Source organism: Aedes aegypti, chromosome 3 (genome assembly GCF_002204515.2).
Source record: "Aedes aegypti strain LVP_AGWG chromosome 3, AaegL5.0 Primary Assembly, whole genome shotgun sequence".
In the NCBI taxonomy this organism is placed as follows: domain Eukaryota; kingdom Metazoa; phylum Arthropoda; class Insecta; order Diptera; family Culicidae; genus Aedes; species Aedes aegypti.
Genome location: NC_035109.1, coordinates 57970 through 78110, shown reverse-complemented (window position 1 = coordinate 78110; position 20141 = coordinate 57970). Strand labels below are relative to the sequence as shown.

Sequence of the window (20141 nt, the reverse complement as noted above, 5' to 3'; positions counted from 1 at the left end):
ACAATAATGGCATTGACAAATGATCAATTTCACCCCGAAATGAGATCCTCTGATTTTTTATTTTAGAGGTATTGGTTACCACTAGAATGACATTTGTTAGAAAATTTCGCTACATAAGTCGATGAGGCTCACCTTCGTACTTGTTTTCCTGCATTTTATTGTTTGGCATTGTTAACATTATAGAAAACAGACTAGAAAAACCATGAAAAAATGATCAATTTCACCCGAAATTACGGTACTACATTTTGTTCCTACGTACTACAAAAGGTTCCACAGATCGCAATACACTTTTCACGGCATTCTAGATTTTGATCTATCGCCTTATGTGCCTTAGAAACATGGAGTAACAATCCCAATACTATCGATTTTCCAAATTGATCTACCATATCATATCAATACATTGCAGCAACAGTTTGATCATCATTGGCCAAATACCATAACGATGTCGTCGACAATGTCGGAGAAATAATGACATAAATGGTGGATTGTTTGTTTGATCCCCTGGTACGCTCTATCACAGTTAGATTGGGAGATTCAGACCAAGAAAATTGATTGTTAAACAAATGTGTGTGTTAGCATCATGAGCATCAACACATAACTAGAATATTTTCTATACTGGCCGACTATTTTTTGCTCTATTTTAGATAATAATCATTTGTATGTGTATGTTTGAATTTATGAGCAAATTTGATTGAAAATTTAACATTGAATTGGTACCTTATGGTTGAAATAGAAATACACGTTAGAGTGGTTCAAAAAATCGTTTTTGCTCCACACCGCTCATTCGATTCTAGATCAAATTCTGAGTGACCTCCCAAAATTTGAGCTCATTCGGATGAGAATTGAGACTGCACAAGCCCTATATGGGAATTACTATGGGAAAAGCAAGCAAATCATTCAATCGGTCATAGTGTTTGCCCATGTGCTATTGGGGATTAGAGCTACGTTGACACTGTGAGATACATTCATCAGCTACAACTTTGCCGAAGACCGTTTTCAAATCGGACGCCTCAGTAATAAGATATTGATTTTTGTATGAGTTGTAAAACTTTGGCTATAATAATTTGGCTGTTTTTCAGGCACCACTAGATATATGCAGTAAAACATAGTAGCCATGATTCACGTGCGCTATCTTTCGCGCCAGATGCAGCAATGTTGCCTGTTCAGAAGATAAATGAGCACTGTAGAAGAATTTGCAAATGGATATAAATCATTAACTAATTACTGAGACGTCCGATTTGAAAACGGTCTTCGGCAAAGTTGTAGCTGATAAATGTATCTTACATTATCAATGCAGCTCTAGTCCCCAAGAGCACACGGGCAACGCTATGTCCGATTGAATGATTTGCTTGCTTTTCCCATATTGATTCCCATATAAACTTTGAAAGGCTTGTGCAGCCTCAATTCTCATCCGAATGAGCTCAAATTTTGGGAGGTCACTCAGAATTTGATCTAGAATCGAATGAGCGGTGTGGAGCAAAAACGGTTTTTTGAACCACTCTAATACACGTGTCTGTCTGAGAACTTATTGGAATATTATTACTTCAAAATATTTGACACAAAATATAGAACATCCATGTACATGACATGTTTGTTTGGCCCATTAAATTATTATTCAAGAACATTCGCCAAATTTCTAACACAGACGTTGACATCGTGCAAAACGCACAAATTTTCGATGAGAAAAATATGTTACGTTAAATTTTGTGATTTGCAAATCATGATTGAAAACATTCGTCTCGTTTTATTTATATTTCGTAGCTTCGATGCTCGGGGCAAAAACCTGCAACAGGCAATTCACTGGTCGGACGAAGCGGTGCTAAAATCAAAGGCATACTTCTACTATGAAACTAATCCGCCAGCGCTGAGGATAAAGAACATCAAACAGGAAGATGCTGGGCTTTATAGGTAAGTATCCCAATTGTTGCAACTTGTTTCAGCTGTCGTAAGCTGCGATTGTAAGAATAGTCCGTTAACGTGATGATTAAGAACGTTTAATTCCTATTAGATGTCAAACAAAATTCTAACAAAGAAAATTCACCATTTTTGAAATGGTATCCCGAATTGGACTTCTGAGGTTCAGCTCACGGTCAATATAAGTCAAATATGCGTGCGTCTATTATCCACGTTGATACTTTTTCTCTTCTGAAACTTAAGTTACCTTAACGCGATCCGAAATGCATGCTCTTAGGTGTTTATTGTATATACAATGATTATTAAACATTTTTTTTTTTTCATAAAAGTCAAAATATTTTAATTGCACACCAAGTAACTCAGATAACCAGAAACCCCACTACAGTTTGTGTAATTGTGAAATAAACGATTAAGTGAAAAAGTTTAAGTAAAATCTTGTTCATTTATACATATGTCATCACTCAGACACTTTACACGGTGGATTAAATCGAAGAGTTTCCTCGTATAAAACGCTGCTTTCAGAGTTTATTTGTACATTTCGTTTCTTCCTCGTTCAAAGTACAGTAGTTACAGTATTACGAGCTACCCACTATTATGGATCATTCCTATTTGATTTGCATGGTAAACAGAGTGACTAATAATCGTGACTAGGTGACTAGTGTGACCAGTGTAAGTCGAATCAATCCGAAGCAGCTGTCATATCAATATTTGTTATACCTAATAAATTAAGTCACATACGATTAGTATTGTGCAGTGAAGAAACACAAGTTAAGCGTACATTGGCTTTTTCTTCTCCTGCAAAGCGACGATTCAATATTACGTACTTAACTCAAAATTTGTCACTTTTAGACTCCCTCCCTCCCCTGATGGAAAATTTAAAAATTTTGTATGGACACTTCGGAGAACCCTCTCCCTCGCCCTAGTACATTACGTAATATTTGAACGATCCCAAATACCACTCAACCAGCACTGGCTGATATCATATCAGTGATCAAAGCGAACCATCTTTGTTGAAGCGCTTACCGGTGATCAGTCAATGCAATGATGGACACATACAGCGAACACAATTTCGGATGAAATGACAGTGTTTATTCGCTTTGAAAGGAGGGATGCAGTTCTCATTCGAGCACAATTAAAACTACTTCCATTGCATTACGCCGTTGGAAAAAAAGTTAATGGTTCGCGTAAGTCTATTGCGGAGGATATGATTGATTCATTCGGGTGTTTGATTTACCACTGGAGACGTAGGATATCAATCTCAAGTGCGTATGATACTAATACACTAGAAGTATAGCGGAAGCCTACAATGTGAAGTTTAACCTGGTGGAAGTTTATCATAGATGATTTGTCTCGTATTTATTTTTTTTTTTTGAAGATGCTCCGTAAAGTGTCATTCACTTACGTGCCTTTAAATGAATGAAATCGAAAAACTAGTTCATTTAGAATTATCGTTCAAATTATATGTAATTCATCAATAACTTGCACTTATATATGAAGCATATTGTTATCAAATATGAGCGCTGTAGCTTAAAAAAAAACCTTTCGAAATGTATCAAAAGTGCAGAGAATTGGATACGTATCCTACCTAGTCTTTCATACTTTCTAGTAAGAGTATCAGTTCTCGAACTTATGTCTAATATTTTGTTTTTCACAGATGTCGAGTAGATTTTCAAAAATCTCCCACCAGGAATTGTCGGATAGACCTAGACGTACTCGGTAAGTGATAACTTTCGATTCATTCTTAGACATCAGTGGTTGCCATTCTTGTGCTCTTCTTCAAATAACTAAATTCATTCGATTTTTTGCCTTTTGATTTTTTTTAACATTCTACTCTGTCTGTAGCTCTGAAGCTTGTTTCTGAATTTTTATATGTTTGTAATACAAAGAAAAAGAAGATGTACAATTCAAACAATTAAAAATAATACATTAAAATTAAAATACAATTTAAAATACAGCTTGATGCTCAAATTACAAATTACTAAACAGGAACTAAATCGGTTGAAAGTTGCTCTCATAATGGTTCAAATCTTTGATTTTTTAATTAATACCGCATAAATTAAAAACATTTATTCTGTTCATAAAATTTTCAGCTTTCTAGGCGGTGATTTAATGGTGGCACAAAGACGATGTTGGTTTATATGGGAATTACTATGAAGAAATTTGGAAATATGTAAGTACAAACTTATCCCCCATAGTGAAAACTCGTTTTTCAAACCTCAATGAAGGATGTTGCTGAAGAAACGAATCCCTTTTGAGCTAATTTTGTTCAGGATTTTTGCAGGGCTATAATCACATATGCTAAATAATAGCAAAAACAACTCATGAATATCTTTTCTCCTATCCGTTGGATTAAATTGCTGTCTTCAGCATATTTCTTCCTTATAGTTTGAGGATATGGGATGATAAGTTTGTTCTTACATTCCAGTACTAACGTATTTGGAACATTTTTCAAAATTTCTCCATATTAATTCCCATATAAACCTACATCGTCTTTGGGCCGCCTTTAATTCACTACCTAGAAAGTTGAAACTTCACAGAACACTATTTTTATGGTTGTGAAGGTAAGAAAGATATGGGAGATTTGATTCTCAAGCTTTTAAAAATTTTGAACCATTTTAATGTATGATATTCTTAACAAAATTATCTGTAACAATATAGCTTAATGATCTGACATAATCTCTTCTATTTATTTTAGTTCCTCCATCCAAAGTGACTATCTTAGATGAATTGGGAGCCGCGGTTATGGACAATACTGTTGGTCCTTATAGAGAGAATGCCGACATTAACCTAACGTGCGTATCCAGTGGTGGTATTCCGACGCCCAAAGTGACATGGTGGAAAGAGCATGCCTTGCTAGATGATTCCTTCATGATTCTTCCGGATGGAACGGTCAAAAATGTTCTCTACTTAGAGAAATTATCCCGCAGTGATTTAAATGCAGTAAGTATTTTAATATCGTTCATACATTTTATAATCATGGCACATTATACACAACCGAGCCAACATCAAAGTCCATAAAACAGAACTGAACCGATACCGCAGCTACTTATCAGTCAAAAGAAGTCGTAAAAAACTAATAACAGTCGAACAAAGTAAGCCAACGTATGGGGGCGATGGCTATGAGATGTCTACACGGTAAGCTATAAATGGATTACAACTTCGTAGAAGAGGCGAGAAAGAAAAACCAATAAAAATCTACCACAAAGTTGTAACAACAAACACCTCAAATTAACCTCTGGAGCAGAATTGCCACCGAGCATTAAGCATACCGGCAATACTTAATTCCCACTAGTTTTCATCGAACCAAGTGATGAAAGAAACGACTTGAAGACGATTCAAAAATGACGTCCATCGTTATTGAGGATTTCTAGACAATCCCTTCTCCCTCCTCTGACGCGCTTTTTCCAATACCTACTAGACGATTGAAAAATGACGTCCATCGTTATTGAGGATTTCTTGACAACCCCTCCTCCTTCCTATCACGCTTTTTCCAATACTTATTACATGTACTATCAAACTTTCGTAACATCTCCTTCACCCTCTTAATGAATGACGTAATTGTTGAATAATCCCATCCTCTGTCATGCTTTTTCCAATACCTATTAGACGATTGAAAAATGACGTCCATCGTTATTGAGGATCTCTTGACAACCCCTCCTCCTTCCTATCACGCTTTTTCCAATACCTATTACATGTACTATCAAACTTTCATAACATCTCCTCCACCCTCTTAATGAAGGACGCAATTGTTGAATGATCCCTCATTACAGATATAGAATATCAGATAAATACGGCATGGTAAGGAGTAGTTCTGTTGGGAGGTTATAAAATTGATTGGAATCTGTTTCTCGTGATTGATACCACATAAATATCGATTTTCTTTTTAGATTTCTACGTTAAATTCAAACCATTTGATTGAGACTCTTCGAAGCAATTCGGTCAATTATGTTTATGAAATTTTCTACCCAGATTTCCATTTAAATGAATACAAATCGAGCAGAGCAGATACAATGTAGCAGAGCAGATGTACAACTTTGCTACTCGCCGAAAAATTTCATATTCAACTTCATAATCTTAAGCAGATAGGATTGCAAATTTAAATTTATTTACCAGCATAGTATGTTCTTTATAAAGTGGAATTAGAAAGTAAAATACCAAAAATCAATACCCTAAATTTGTATAAATAACACATGCATAATACCAAAGTGAACTACTAATTTCAAATTAATGCATAAAAAAACATTGGAAAATATTTACAAGGGCTCGTTACATCATTGAACAGGACTGAACAACAACTAAATAGTAGAATATATCATATAAATGATACTCAATATAATAAACCATGCTGTCCAAATTTAGAAAAAAAAATCATCAATATTCATATTTTATCGCTCTGAACGTTGTTCTTTGGTTCAGTCAGAGTGAACCAAGTGTACTTCGTCCATAAAAAAATTGGTCTATTGGAGGTTTTAATTAGGTTTTTTTTATGATTATCGCTTCACACCATATTTTTTGGAAGTAACCCAAATGTGTGTGCAAATATTGAATCAAAATTTTCACGAATTAAAGAATTGCAAAGCGTTAGACTTTAAGATTATTTTTCTCAATTTACACCGTCTTCAGCTCAAGGCTACACAGACTGAACAATTACAAACAATAGGCAACTGACAACACACGAAACACCCAGTAGCCCAATGTTGATTTTTTTGTTTGAAAAATTTCCACCGACTGGAGCGGGAATCGAACCCACACTTCCTGGCACAATACGCTTAAACGACTGACGCAGCTAACCGCACGGCCACAAAGCCTACATTTTGACATCAACTTTTGACATTGGAGTGCTTTTTAGTTGTGATTTATCCCAACCAGTGAACAAACCAACTATCAAGCCATCCCATGTAGTGGAACCTCAACGAGCGAATCCCTACTGTTTAAGTAAGAGCCTGGGAGGGAGGCACCGATACTACACACGAAATTGGATACAATTGTTTTCCGAATTGCAAGATAACTCCAGTTTGCCAACGACAATCAATGCAGACTTGATGAAAATCGCTAATTTTCTTTTGTTGTGTACCTTCGATCTTTACGGACAAGCATGGAAAAAGGGCCTAAGATTTCTATGCATTTCATTCTCGTTTTTATTGGAAAAAGTAAAATGATGCGTATTTGAATAATTTATATTCCAACAGAATAAAACGTACTATCGTGACATTACTTTTGAATAAGCATGAGTAGCTTCTCAATAGATTATTTTGTTAAATTTGATGAAATACCAAAATATGTCTTGATCAATTACGCGCTTTTATCATGTTTGTCCATTGTTTAATATCCGGGCTCACGGTGACAGTTCGTGACAGCAGAATCTCAGCTCACTGTGACGTACATAAATTTCGTATCGGTTCCTCCCTCCCAGGTAAGAACAAGTCGAGGTATTATAGCTCGTTCTAGTCAGATTGAATTTGAATAAGAATGGTGTCAACGTCAAAACTAAAACAGCGGCGAACTGTCATTGACATACAAATTCGCGTTCCAAATGAGCAGGAGCTCTGTCATGACGTCACTCGTCTTCATATGCATTCTAATACTGCAATACATGCAATCGTATTCTGATCGAGCCCACCTTTCATAGCGCTCTTCTTTAGCTCAGTGGCAAGTTGTGCAACTACAAAACAATATCATATTGAGATCATCTTGGGTCGATACGATCGAGGATGTTTACCAACAGAAGATATCCTCCTTATTTGAATTGAGCTATCGAATCGCACTAGGATAAATGCTTCAAGTAGGGGAAACCAGAGTAACACATTTTTCAAAATGTCTCCATACTAATTTCCATATAACCCCACATTGTCTTTGGGCCACCTTTAAATTACATTAAATTAAAATTCACATTACACTATTTTCATCATAAGGATGGTATTTTTTAGCATAAGGATAGTACCCAACTTCCCATGGATTTTCAAATATTTTTTTTTATTTTTGGACCGCCCTACTATACCCTACAATCAAAGCACTATAGTTTGAAAGAGCAGACAATAAGAACGTAACGCCAGAACGAAGAAGAAGTAAAATAGCACTAAACAAAAAATTAGTTAACCTAACCTAACCTGACTACACACAAAACAGCATTGGTTTGCATCGTAGAAAAAAACATTTTGTTAAATTTTACAACCCAAAACATCTTCCACCGCTATGTCTGAACTAGCAGATTCTAAAAATTTTATGTAGATCAGATTGTTTCTCGCTAGAGATCAGTAATCGGTCCATATTGTCGGAAGGTTTTAAAATATTTTATTTGTGAATTTTTTTTTCATGCATTTTATATGGACCGAAATTAGTCACAGAACGATATTTCCATTGATTTTAGTATGGTAGCCATTTTATTAGTTGGAAAAACAATCACCGATTGATTACTTTGAATCCTTTAGATTTTAATACTAGTATATGACGAGGAAACATTCGATTTTTATAGTGCTCAATTCTGATTTCTATTTGTTTATAGGTATTCCACTGAACAGCTGGAAGATTTATTATTATTCACATTTTTTTTTTGGTTCAGACGTAGCGTGCACTGCCTTCAGTATAGTCGTGCTTTCAGCAAGGCCACACTCATCCGAAAACTCAGACAAAATTCTTTACTACTTCATGTCTTCCTAGAAATTGTCGTAATGTTTATTTATTTATCGAATATTTCTTCCACAGATCTATACGTGCCAAGCCAGTAACGGTCATGTTGTACCACCGCTTTCCACTAATGTGAAATTGACATTGAATTGTAAGTATATTTCAAAATGTGTGAAAGCATTTATATAATCCTTCAACAAATGTCTGTTTTGCTTCTGATTTGATATAAGATGTTGTGCATAAAAACGAACAATGTAAATGAGATCAATAATCGTAAAATTATTGAAAATGAGTTTGTTTTCACCCAAATGCAAATTAACAGTTACTTATTTTCTAGATTAGACAATAATCATTCTTATATTTATTTTATTTTAGAAATTTATTTTATTTTAGAAACCTGCGTCTGCAGAAATACGCAGAACATAAAATAGTTTTATCTGAATGAACTGATAAATAATTCGATGAACTTAATTGATAAACAAAATACCTGTTGTAATAACAGCAGTGTTGAATTCGACTTACAATTTTAATACACACTCCCGTGCTAAATTTTGACCATATCTCTGCGATTACACGAGCAATTGACACTCTCTATGGCGCTTACCTCGTAGGTATTTTGACATAAACATTTTTTGAAATTTGTTTCCCAAATTTTTACTTAAAGTTTAAGACCTCCTGACTCACTGAAAAAAACATGGCTAGCTTTTTCATCATTGGATCGAGCAAACATTTAAATCAATGCGTCAAAAGAAACGTAATCTTATGTTCTTTGAAAAGCACTTGCTAAAATTTGATAAAAAATCTTAAAAATATTTATTTATAATGAAATAACCATTCAAGTCATCGTGCAAAAGTTTGGGTTCACCCCTTAGTATAATGTATGTATCGTTCAAAAGTTTTGGATCATCCGATGCATGCAATTTATTTTTTGTTAATATCTTTGCATTTTTTCAACCAATTTGAATAATCTATGGCAAATTTAAACGTTAATAATAGAGCGTACATAACTGGTATGAGATTTTATAGAATTTTTATTGTTTTTCATTGTTTCAAGTAAGATTTAGTTACCCCAAAATTTTGATCGCTACATCATACTAATGGTTTATCCCAAACTTTTGCAGGATGACTCGAATTACTATTTTATTATAATTTAATAGTTTTGCTATTTTTCGCCAAAATCTAGAAAGTGCTCTCTAAAGAATATAAGGATACGATTCATATGAGGATAAAATTTTAGTCAACATATTGCAGAGCAATAAGCCATTTTTTCCATTGTGTTAGTACTGAACTTAGTAAAAAATTAAAAATGTTTTTGTCAAAATACATACGAAGTACGAATAACTCATTGACCTTTGAATGATCCAAAGAGAGCTTCAAAGATATTGACAAAACACTTTTGAATTTTTTGAGGAGGTGAACCCAAACATTTGCACGGGAGTGTATATCTCGTAATGCAAAGATACAAACATTTTCCTTCAAATTGCAATAGGTATTTTTTTAAAGTAAAGTTTTCTCTAATGCACTTATTACCAGTAATCTTAAACGTATTCATAAAAATAATTTTAATTTAATTGTAAGGTGTTAGCAGGTCGTTACTCAGCACAATATATAAATCGAAGATTGAAATAACAACTTCAAGACTTGAAGTTCAAGTTTTTTTTTTTTTGTTATTGCTTTCGGATTGGATGAGGACTTAAATCACAAAACATATAGTTTACATTGCTTTCATTATTATTTTTAATTAATTCACTGCACTCAATAAACAAAGCAATTCTCGTCGGTATTCATTTTGTTCTAGTACCGCCTCTGTTCATCACCATGCAGGGTCTACGGGAAACACTAACGGCCGGTATCAAGACACAAGCATCGTGTCACACAGCTGGAAGCCGACCATCGCCCAACATCATATGGACCAAAGGTTCAACCACCATCCGAGGGTCATCACAAACGGTGATTATAGTTTATATCAGTTAAACTTCCATGTTAGGATACACTGCAGGTACTGCAGTGTGTAAAAAGGATACAAACAAGCTCAATAGTTTCAGAAGAAATAATTCTGATTTGGCTTCACAATGATTGATGTTTAGAATTTTGTTACTAATTTTCATTAGTCTTTCATTGAATTTCCCAAACCAACGCCATGAAAATGGGTGGAAATTATGGAAGATTTTGCAAAAATCTCTTTGAATTATAATTTCCTAGCAATGCTACAGCCGCATTGAAGCTTTTCGGTGCGTCTCTACAAAATGGTTTATTTCAATATCATCAACTTAATGTTATGATAGTATTGGTATTTGCAGCATCCATAATATATAACTGCTCATCGTCCATATATATAACATACATAATATATAACGTGCTCATTTCATACAAAGAAAAATACTTCAGTTGGTATTCAAATATTTAATCAACTTCAATTGCTTCAGTTACAACATTATCAATTTAGCGACAACATACATGAGATTTACATTCAAAAAAAATCTGATCTTATATCCCAATTCATTGCCTCACACATCCACACTTGTAGGTAGAACCTACCTTTGCGATTGTATTTTTACTGTACCGGACAGCACCCAATACCGGACCCCTTGGAAAGATTTAGAAATCATGGTCCAATCAAGATGGTGTATTAGAAGAAAAGGAAGCAATTATGGAGAGTAATGTTTGTGTAGAACAGCACACTATTTTGGAAAAAACGATCTGTTTGAAAACCGATAAAAAATTTACGTATCGCCTTAAATTTGAATTTGATTACCAATGATTTTGAATATGGAAAAATAATTTGGATCTCGCGAGCATAATTGAAAACCTTCAGAAAAACACGTATTATGTGTCATTTTTTGAGGTTTTATGATGTACGACTTGCAGATTAAGTGAAACTCAAATTACTCTTGTGAATGTCAAAGACTAAAAACATTCAATGATGTACATATTTTCAAAATTTGAGGTTTGTATCCCACCAAGTATAAATAGTTTGAAACTTTGCAATAAGAAGCACTTGAATACGACGCATATTGTTGTCAAATATTAGCCCAATAGCTTTTAGAATCAAATGTGCCAAGAATGGGATCGGGCTCCCTATAAGAAGAAATTATTACTTGTCAAATTTGGTAATTTTGTACGAAACCCGATAAGCATTTCTTGATTCAAATAACAATGTACACACCCATTCAGCCATATTTTGCTAAAATTTGTTGAGCTGAAGTTTTCAGCAAATCAAATTTATGAAAATCAGTAAAAATTGCTTATTAATCAGCAGATTGATACTGGCAATTATCATATATTGCTGGAAATTTCATCAAAATTTAGCGGCATAAATTTTTGTATAGGTATGAAGGCAGAATCTGAAGAAACTTATTTTTTGATTTTATGAAAAATTAAATAAATGTACAACACGTGTTTTGTTCACAAGTAACAGAACAGCAACTAACAGGCGTTCAGTCTACTTCTCTGAAAATCAAAGTTGCATATTATTTTTCCAGTGATGAATATACCTGCCCTACCCCATTCATTTCAGTTTATACCATTTTCATTCTCCCACAGACATCCAACGATGGAAATGTGACTGTGTCAGAGCTAGTATTTGTTCCTGGACCGGAAGATAATGAAAAATCAATTACATGCTCAATCGAGTATCCCGAATCCGAGGGGGCAACAGTCCGCCTCAAGGATTCCCATGTGCTCGACGTCAAGCGTAAGTATACCAGGGGACACATATGCTGACACAGGCAGATGTGCGACCTGATTCACCGAATATGGAGCTTAAATACTCATGCATACATTGATATACTTACCTACGTATTTTTTGATATTTTGTTTTGTTTTTACAGATGTTCCGGTAATTTCTCTGTCACTCGGTGCACCACTCGACTCGCAAAACTTGATGGAAGGATCTGATGTGTACCTGGAGTGTGATATCAAAGCGAACCCACCAGCCAAAAAAATCGAATGGTTTCATAATGTAAGAATCAAGCTTTTAAGATTGGGGTAAAAAGGATCTATCTAATTGGATTTGCATATGGTTCGACTTTACCACGGTCATTGCAGCACTAGTGAAGATAATAATCTGGAGCTCACTTATTTGATGCTCACATTGAATTTGAGCACTTTATTTCATTATGAAATTGTTAATTTCGTGAGAAACAGCAGCAGAAATACAATTGCTGTACAGGTATACCTCGATTTAGTGGACATTTTGATTTAAAAATTGTCCATAAAATCGAATTGTACATAAAATCGAAGCAAAATTTTTATCTCACTTTTTGTTTTCTATTCAGTTGAAACTTCATTAGAATGTATCATTATCGCCTAAAAATAAATTTTCGATACAAGGCTCAGTGTTTCAAGGTTGCCTTGAGTTAACAAATTTTTTATGAAATCAGTCCGTCATTGACGTAATGCATTCTAATACAAATTATGTATGTTTTTTTTTCATAATAATATTGTTAAAAACCCGACAAAAAATGCTTTCAATATGGTTTACTTAACTGTTTATTCAAAGGCTCAAGCACCATCACTCATAACGGAGCCGAACGCATTTGAAATTCTATTACAATTCCTTACACAGCATAACAAAAAAAAACATTCTGTATGTCTCAGGGATCAAATCATGTGTTTTCAGTAAATTTGGGGTGGTCAACATAGTCAACATGACAAAAATTATTATTGGATTGACAAACATATCATACTGAGTGACAACCAGTGTCTGCATATTTCAATATACAATCAACAACGCTGATCCTCAGTAGGATCCGCCATCGTTGATTTCTTCTTTGTGTGAATGTTTTTTTTTTTTGACAATACATGCACGAATCTGATAGATTAATCAAATAAAGGCATCACATTTCTGTTTGCTTACACCAATGATTTAAAATTCAGTCTAATTTTTTATATTCAATTCTCAATTCAGTACCTCTAGGTGAAATTGAATATTGCAATTACACCAACAGTGGGTGAAACTGATTGTGTGCGTGTCCACTCACTCCCTTTCTCTTCGCAATCGCTCTTATCTTAAAAAAAATAGAACGAATTTAATGAGGAATTTTCAAGTTATTTTTGAAAAAGCTCTTGGAACTGTGGAAAATTTCTGAAAGGACTCGTATAAAACTCAACATAAACACCCATTTTGAGTAATTCGTACACGTGTAATTGAAAAAAAAAATGCTATTCGTCTGGAAAAATTCGTAGAAAAACTAATTGTCGTGCTTCAAAACGAACCACTGGAATAATTTCAGCAGATTCGTCTAACAAATCCTGAAGAAAGATACATAATCACTTAAATAATCTGTTGATAAATCCTTACTAGATTGTAAAACTTTTCCTTTTTCTAGTAAATTCTGAAAAAAAAAACTCTTGGATAAATCTTTGAGCAGCATAAAATCCACAAAAGAGAAATTGGAAATTTTGGGATTTTCGGAACAATCCTAAGAATACAATAGTAACCTTAATAATTACAATTCGCACACATCACTACAGGCTTAGTTGTAGCAATATTAAATTTGTGAATGGCAACATGTTAAAAGTTATCGTTTATTTACATGTCGCGGCCTGGGAGGGAGAAACCGATACAAAATTTCTGCACGTCATAGTGAGCCCAAATTCTGCTGTCACGAACTGTCACTGTGAGCCGGAATCTTAAACAATGGACAAACATGATAAAAGCGCGTAATTGATCAAAACTAACTGTGGCCCTTTTAAAATGTTTGTCCAGAAACGTCGGAGCTGCACAACAAATGAAAACTAGCGATTTTCACCAAGCCTGCCTTGATTGTCGTTGGCAAGCTGGAGTTATCTTGCAGTTTAGAAATAAGTTGTTCGATATTTCATGTGTAGTATCTGTACCTCCCTCCCAGGTCTCGAATGCCTAAAAACGGGCTGAGGAAGTCCTACTGGAGTCTTCTTATTTTCAAATTCCTTCCATCTTTTAAACGCATTTATTTGGCATTTTGCAATGAAACAGGACCCAGCCCCTGTATAAGCATACCGTATACCATTCACAGGTTTTAAGTTTACATAAAGCATGTTTAGAATTGGATAAACATCAAAAAATTAAATATGAAATTTTTATGTCCATAAAATCGAGGTAAAATGTACATAAAATCGAAGTACATAAAATCGAGGGTCCATATAATCGAGGGTCCACTAAATCGAGGTATACCTGTACCTCCACAAGCTAGTTAATATCGAAAAAGTTACATGCCTTCGTTTGAATTTTTGACTTTTAGGCAAAAAGCTTGAACAAATAAAATTTTTAGAAATTAGTAAGAATTTTGGGTGCAAAGTTTTTAAGAAAAAGAAATTTTTCGCCGAAACAATTTCACTAAACTTCAATAATCAAATTAATGTAGAAAACTTGTTGCTGAAACTGTGTTTATATTATGAGAACATAACAATTGATCGCAATTTCGAGACTTAAGTACAATTGTTGGATACTTTGAGCGTTAATGGGATGAAAATTTGAAAAAAAAAATTAAGAAAGGTGCAAAAATTGATATCAGAGGTCATAATCTTTGCAGATGTTTTCACAGGCTCTTTGTTGTTGATGGAAACAAGTGAGAAATCTAAACAGTAGATTATTTAAAGACATATTTATATTTATTTAACCGCATACCCACACTTTAGTCTGATATACGGCTTGTAGGTTACCTAGGGTAAAGTAGGTCCAGATATGATGGATACCGAGGAATCTAGAGAAATATGTAATACTAACTACTGAGGTGTCGAACAAATTGTCCATGCGAATGCTACTTCACTTATCCAATATTTTAGAACCTAACTATTTATTTTATAGTTTCAAAACACCAGTTGTAAACAGTGGGTGGTCTAAGCGAGAGTTTATCATTAATATTCTCTGATGCATTCAATTTTTACTTATTTCAGAACAAACTGCTACAATCAGCGCGAGGCGTAATCATCTCCAACCAAACCTTGGTACTGCAGAGCATAACAAGGGCGACCCACGGCGAGTACATGTGCAAGGCGGCCAACACGCTTGGAACTGTCAATAGCAATCAACTTTATTTAGATATCAAATGTAATTATATTCTAACAAAAGCTACCTATATCATACTGTATCTCTTTGGTAGTCAAATTAGTCCAAGATATAAATTTGGCTTTATGAGTATTCATCATCAAATCATAAGACCCAAATTTATGTGTCATCATCTTCCACCTATAATCATTTATTTTATACCTACTCATAATGATTATTTCTGATTTCGTAGTAACATTGAACCACACACAAATAGACAGACGTGACAGCTAAAATAATTAATTATCAATTCAAAACTTAGTCACGCAAATATCAATGCCCAATACTAAAAATACTGTGTTTGACCAACCGGTAACTAGGTGGCGGCAATGCGCAAACGTCAAAATCGAACAAAAACGATTCGAGCGCCACGGGTGTGTCGTTGGCCAACTACAAAATTTAGAATTGAGCGCCATTTTGCTGAACGATGAAAATAATTCGAGTGTCTGTCTATCTGTAATTGAACTTATACACCTATTAGATAATACCTAAGTTTAATTGCATCAGTCTCATAGGCTTCCTTGTATTTTCGCTGCAGATCCTCCAGTTTGTAAATTAGAAGCTCAAATAATGCGTGCAGCGGTGAAACAAACAGTTAACATAACGTGTGACATCGATGCCAATCCAATGGTAATTTAATGATTCCCATAAAATCTCAATTGATCTTCTAATGCCTTTCTACTTCTCCGTTCCACTTTTAGCATAACTTGCTATTTAGGTGGCAATTTAATAACTCACTGGAGAGCATGCTGGAACTGCCTCCTTACACGAATGTGGAAATGAATGAACCGCTTATACACCTGCAGGATCATCTACTCTCGGCAGCATCATCGTCATCAACCCACGAGGATCATCTTCATCACCATCACCGATCGTCATCGTCCACTTCTTCAACATCCGGCAGCAGTAGTCATAACATGCTACTAGGACCAAATCAGAAACTAACGTTACGTCGAAAGCCGGAACCACCGAAGCCAGATCTTGTAGATGGACAGCTTTATATGTATCGGATTGACTCGTTCACAAATTTTGGTACGATCACTTGTACGGCTACGAACGCCTACGGACAAAGTGGTCACTGTCTGTATCACATACTGGTTGCAGGTGGGTATCATCGGTAAATGCTACATGATAGTATCAAAACCATATATAGATACGGAAGACTATTGTTTCCCTGTTCCAAAGTTGGCTCTTACACTGCAGGGAAATCAAATTTTGATAAAATTTCAGATATTTTGCATGAATATAAATTACATTTTTTTATAAATTGCTTTTGAGGTATTCAAAACTGTGTTTTCCAATGATATGTTTTATGGAACATTTAGAAAAAAAGTTGGATGGCACATGATCCCATTTTGAACACATGTACTGAACAAAAGGTTATTATTCGGAATAAATATACAGTTTTGTTTAATTATTCTCCAAACCAAGTTAAAACGCGGAACACTAAAATTAACTTGTCCCCTTTTCATTGCTAAATGCACTAGAACCAAGTGAACCTATTATTTTATAACACATTATGTAGCCACAGATATTATAATTCTGAGAAATTAGAAGTTTCCAAAGATAATTACAATGCTTAATATCAATGTATGTGTGTAAGTTGAGGGATCTAATGTATCCAGCCTATATCCTACATCAAATTCAAAAGGTGCGTTTGCTTTTAACAATTCAAATCTCCAAGTTTTGAAAATTGGATTTGATTAACTTGTAATCATAACCCCTTATTCAAAATTATTTAGCTCCCGACAAAATAGGCTGTAAATGTCCTAATATCGAATCAGTTCGCTTTAGATATTCTTGTGTAATTATCAAAAACATTTTTTATTCCGTTTTTCTCAAACACAGATGTACCTGATCCAATTAAAAGTTGCACAATATCAAATGTGACCGCTTACACGGTACATGTATCATGTATCGCAGGCAAGGACGGAGGCATTCCGCAGCAGTTCCACATTGATGTAAGTGATACATCTATAGCAGAAGGCTACCTTATGGCTGTATTAGAACGATTTTTTCTTCAATGATGAAACCAATTTAAATTGTTCATTTTGTTTTGACTCGCTTTTAGCTCAATTAAGTTCAACAAAGTTAGAAAATAATGTTTCAAATATCAACTGAGATTACAAAAATCGAGGCATCTTGAGATACATTTTCATTTATTTGTTTAAGTCTATTTATATAATAATGCTTTCTAAAACATAAATATGATTGTAATGTTCAACAAAATGTCTAATGTTTGGACTGCTATAACAGATTTTCGACGAACACACGAAGAAACTTCTCCTCAGCATCACATTTCAAGGACCAGAAATGCTTTTGAAAAAGCTACCGAGTGATACCAAGTTCATCATCAAGGTATGAAAAAATAACATACAAATGCTATCTATTCAATACAAACCAGTAATAATTAACATATTAACATCTTGCTATAAACAAATGTTATCGCTAAGCTTTTCATTTTTTTATGTCGCTCCACAGATCACACCTTTTAATCTGCAAGGAACAGCTCCTACCAGTTACCGTGTCAAGGCTCAAACCCTACCAGCTCCGTTGCTCCGTACAGGTAAAGTAGAAACCGATTATATCCAATGAGAATATATACCGAGGTGAGGAAGAAGACATTTAGTGTGCGTGACATCCATGTATGGTGCAAAATGCTTCACTACAAGCAAGCGAGCTCCCATAAGAGGCCGTGTAAATTGGTGACGTAGTTATTTTTGTTTACGTTTTTTCTCTTTACCATTACATAGCCATTGCTTCTTCTTCCACACCTTAGTATATATTCTCATTGGATTATATCCATAATCTGGATGTACATGAACATACCAGTTTGTATATTAATATGTATGCATTAGGCGTAGCGAGGGTTTCCACTAGGTGGGGGCAGGCGAGTCCAAAAGATCATTCACGAGTTTCACGCAAAACATTCATCACATACAACCCTTGTATCCTTTTTAGGTGAAATTTTTAATTGCGACGTACATCTACCCTCTTTTTCCTTCTTCAGTGAGCATTGTGGAATCTTTAATAAATTGATCTAGTAACGGATTCCATCCTTGGAAAATTTCAGTTTGGAGAAAGTCTGTAAATTCGCAAGGTGGAATTTATTTTATTGATAATTTCAGTCTAGCCAGATATTCAAACCAAATATAAGGGTTTCACACAGTTTCTTCAAGAATTCCTTAAGACTGTTTACTTCCGCAACAGACTCTCTTGAAGAAATTTCTTTTTCAAACGGAATATATGCTTTATATGCTTTGCCTTCTGCGATGATATTATTTGACCTACACCTAATGTATGCGAAACCAAAAATTTTAGAATTACCTACATTTCTGTGAAATTCGCTATGTTATTTATCCCATTAACCTCTCTTTCAAGAAAACTAACCTTATGAAACAGATACGGTACAAATCGGACGATCATATATAAAGTTATACGCTGTTAAACTTTAAGCGTCCATTTTTGTATAGATTCATTTTCTTTTTCATTAAATTTTCAGCACCATCAAAAGCTGTCCTTGTTCAGCTGACACCACTACTTGGGGCACTGGTAGGAGCAGCAGTTACACTCTTCCTAGTCGCAGTTTGCATAATCATTTTCGTCAAGTTTAAATCGAAGGTAAGCTGTGAATCAAAAACAATTGTTAACGTACTCATAAGGGTTTGAGGTCAAATTTAAAGTTGGGTATTTAGATATGAAGAAATCATTTATTACGATAATGTTCTTTTTGGTGGTAATTAAACCAAAAGTGCGTTTTTTGGTGTAACATGTGAAGATTTAAATGCTTGTCATAATGTAATATCAAAATAGTTTTACTATGAAAGCATTTAAATCCGGTTTTACATTAGTATTTAAACATCAATATTCAAACTGACACTGATCTAAACTGATGTGTAAACAGTTGTAACTTTTTTGTCTTTATTTCAAAGAATTTTAACTCAATGTCACTAGTTCTTTTTTAAGAGCAAAAGCTGTGTTTTGACCGTAAACAAAAAAGTTTAAGAAAGAAAAAAACATAGTCATGGATGGCTATAGAATTCTGAAAACCATACAAGTCAAACGAAAACCAACAATAACACAGCGTAACAAAAATGACATTTTTGCGTGTCTCAAGAACCAAATTATGTGTCTCTAGTAGATTTGGGGCCGCTGAATCTGATGCCGTTCTCAGAAATGTCCCAGCACGTCACAATTTTTAGCTACAGGTCGCCAAAGTAGTATAAACCACTGGTTTAAGTGATGTTTACATGAAATTTAAAGTAAGATTACTCAAACTTTTTTGTGATCCAATACAGTAAACATGCAAAATAGGACTTCAACTTTCATTTTAGATATAATTTGGTTAAAATTGTACGATAAAATTCAGTCTAAATCGATTTTTTCAACATGCTTGCAGTCTCCATACAAAACTCTTTGTTTCTCTTATATGTCAAAATGCAATACTTTTCTTAAACACCAAAAAACAACTTTTGAGCATCGATAGTATCATGAACTTTGCTGATAAGTATTGTTATACATACAAAGTTTGAATTCTGTGGCAAATTACGCGAAAAAATGTCCTTACAAGCTG

The 20141-nt window shown here is 34.4% G+C and overlaps 1 protein-coding gene across 2 annotated transcripts in view; it reads left to right on the top strand.

Moving 5' to 3' along the window:
• Window positions 1–20141, top strand: part of LOC5566683 (nephrin) — an 80561-nt gene that overhangs the window by 57545 nt on the left and 2875 nt on the right. For both annotated transcript variants that reach the window (XM_021855759.1, XM_021855760.1), the window contains exons 4-17: window positions 1762–1908; window positions 3569–3630; window positions 4610–4854; window positions 8617–8689; window positions 10337–10488; window positions 12082–12232; window positions 12369–12499; window positions 15418–15571; window positions 16107–16198; window positions 16270–16672; window positions 17417–17529; window positions 17825–17926; window positions 18050–18134; window positions 19071–19189. In XM_021855759.1, coding sequence (XP_021711451.1) covers window positions 1762–1908; window positions 3569–3630; window positions 4610–4854; window positions 8617–8689; window positions 10337–10488; window positions 12082–12232; window positions 12369–12499; window positions 15418–15571; window positions 16107–16198; window positions 16270–16672; window positions 17417–17529; window positions 17825–17926; window positions 18050–18134; window positions 19071–19189 — 2029 coding nt within the window. The remainder of the gene's footprint in view (window positions 1–1761; window positions 1909–3568; window positions 3631–4609; window positions 4855–8616; window positions 8690–10336; window positions 10489–12081; window positions 12233–12368; window positions 12500–15417; window positions 15572–16106; window positions 16199–16269; window positions 16673–17416; window positions 17530–17824; window positions 17927–18049; window positions 18135–19070; window positions 19190–20141) is intronic.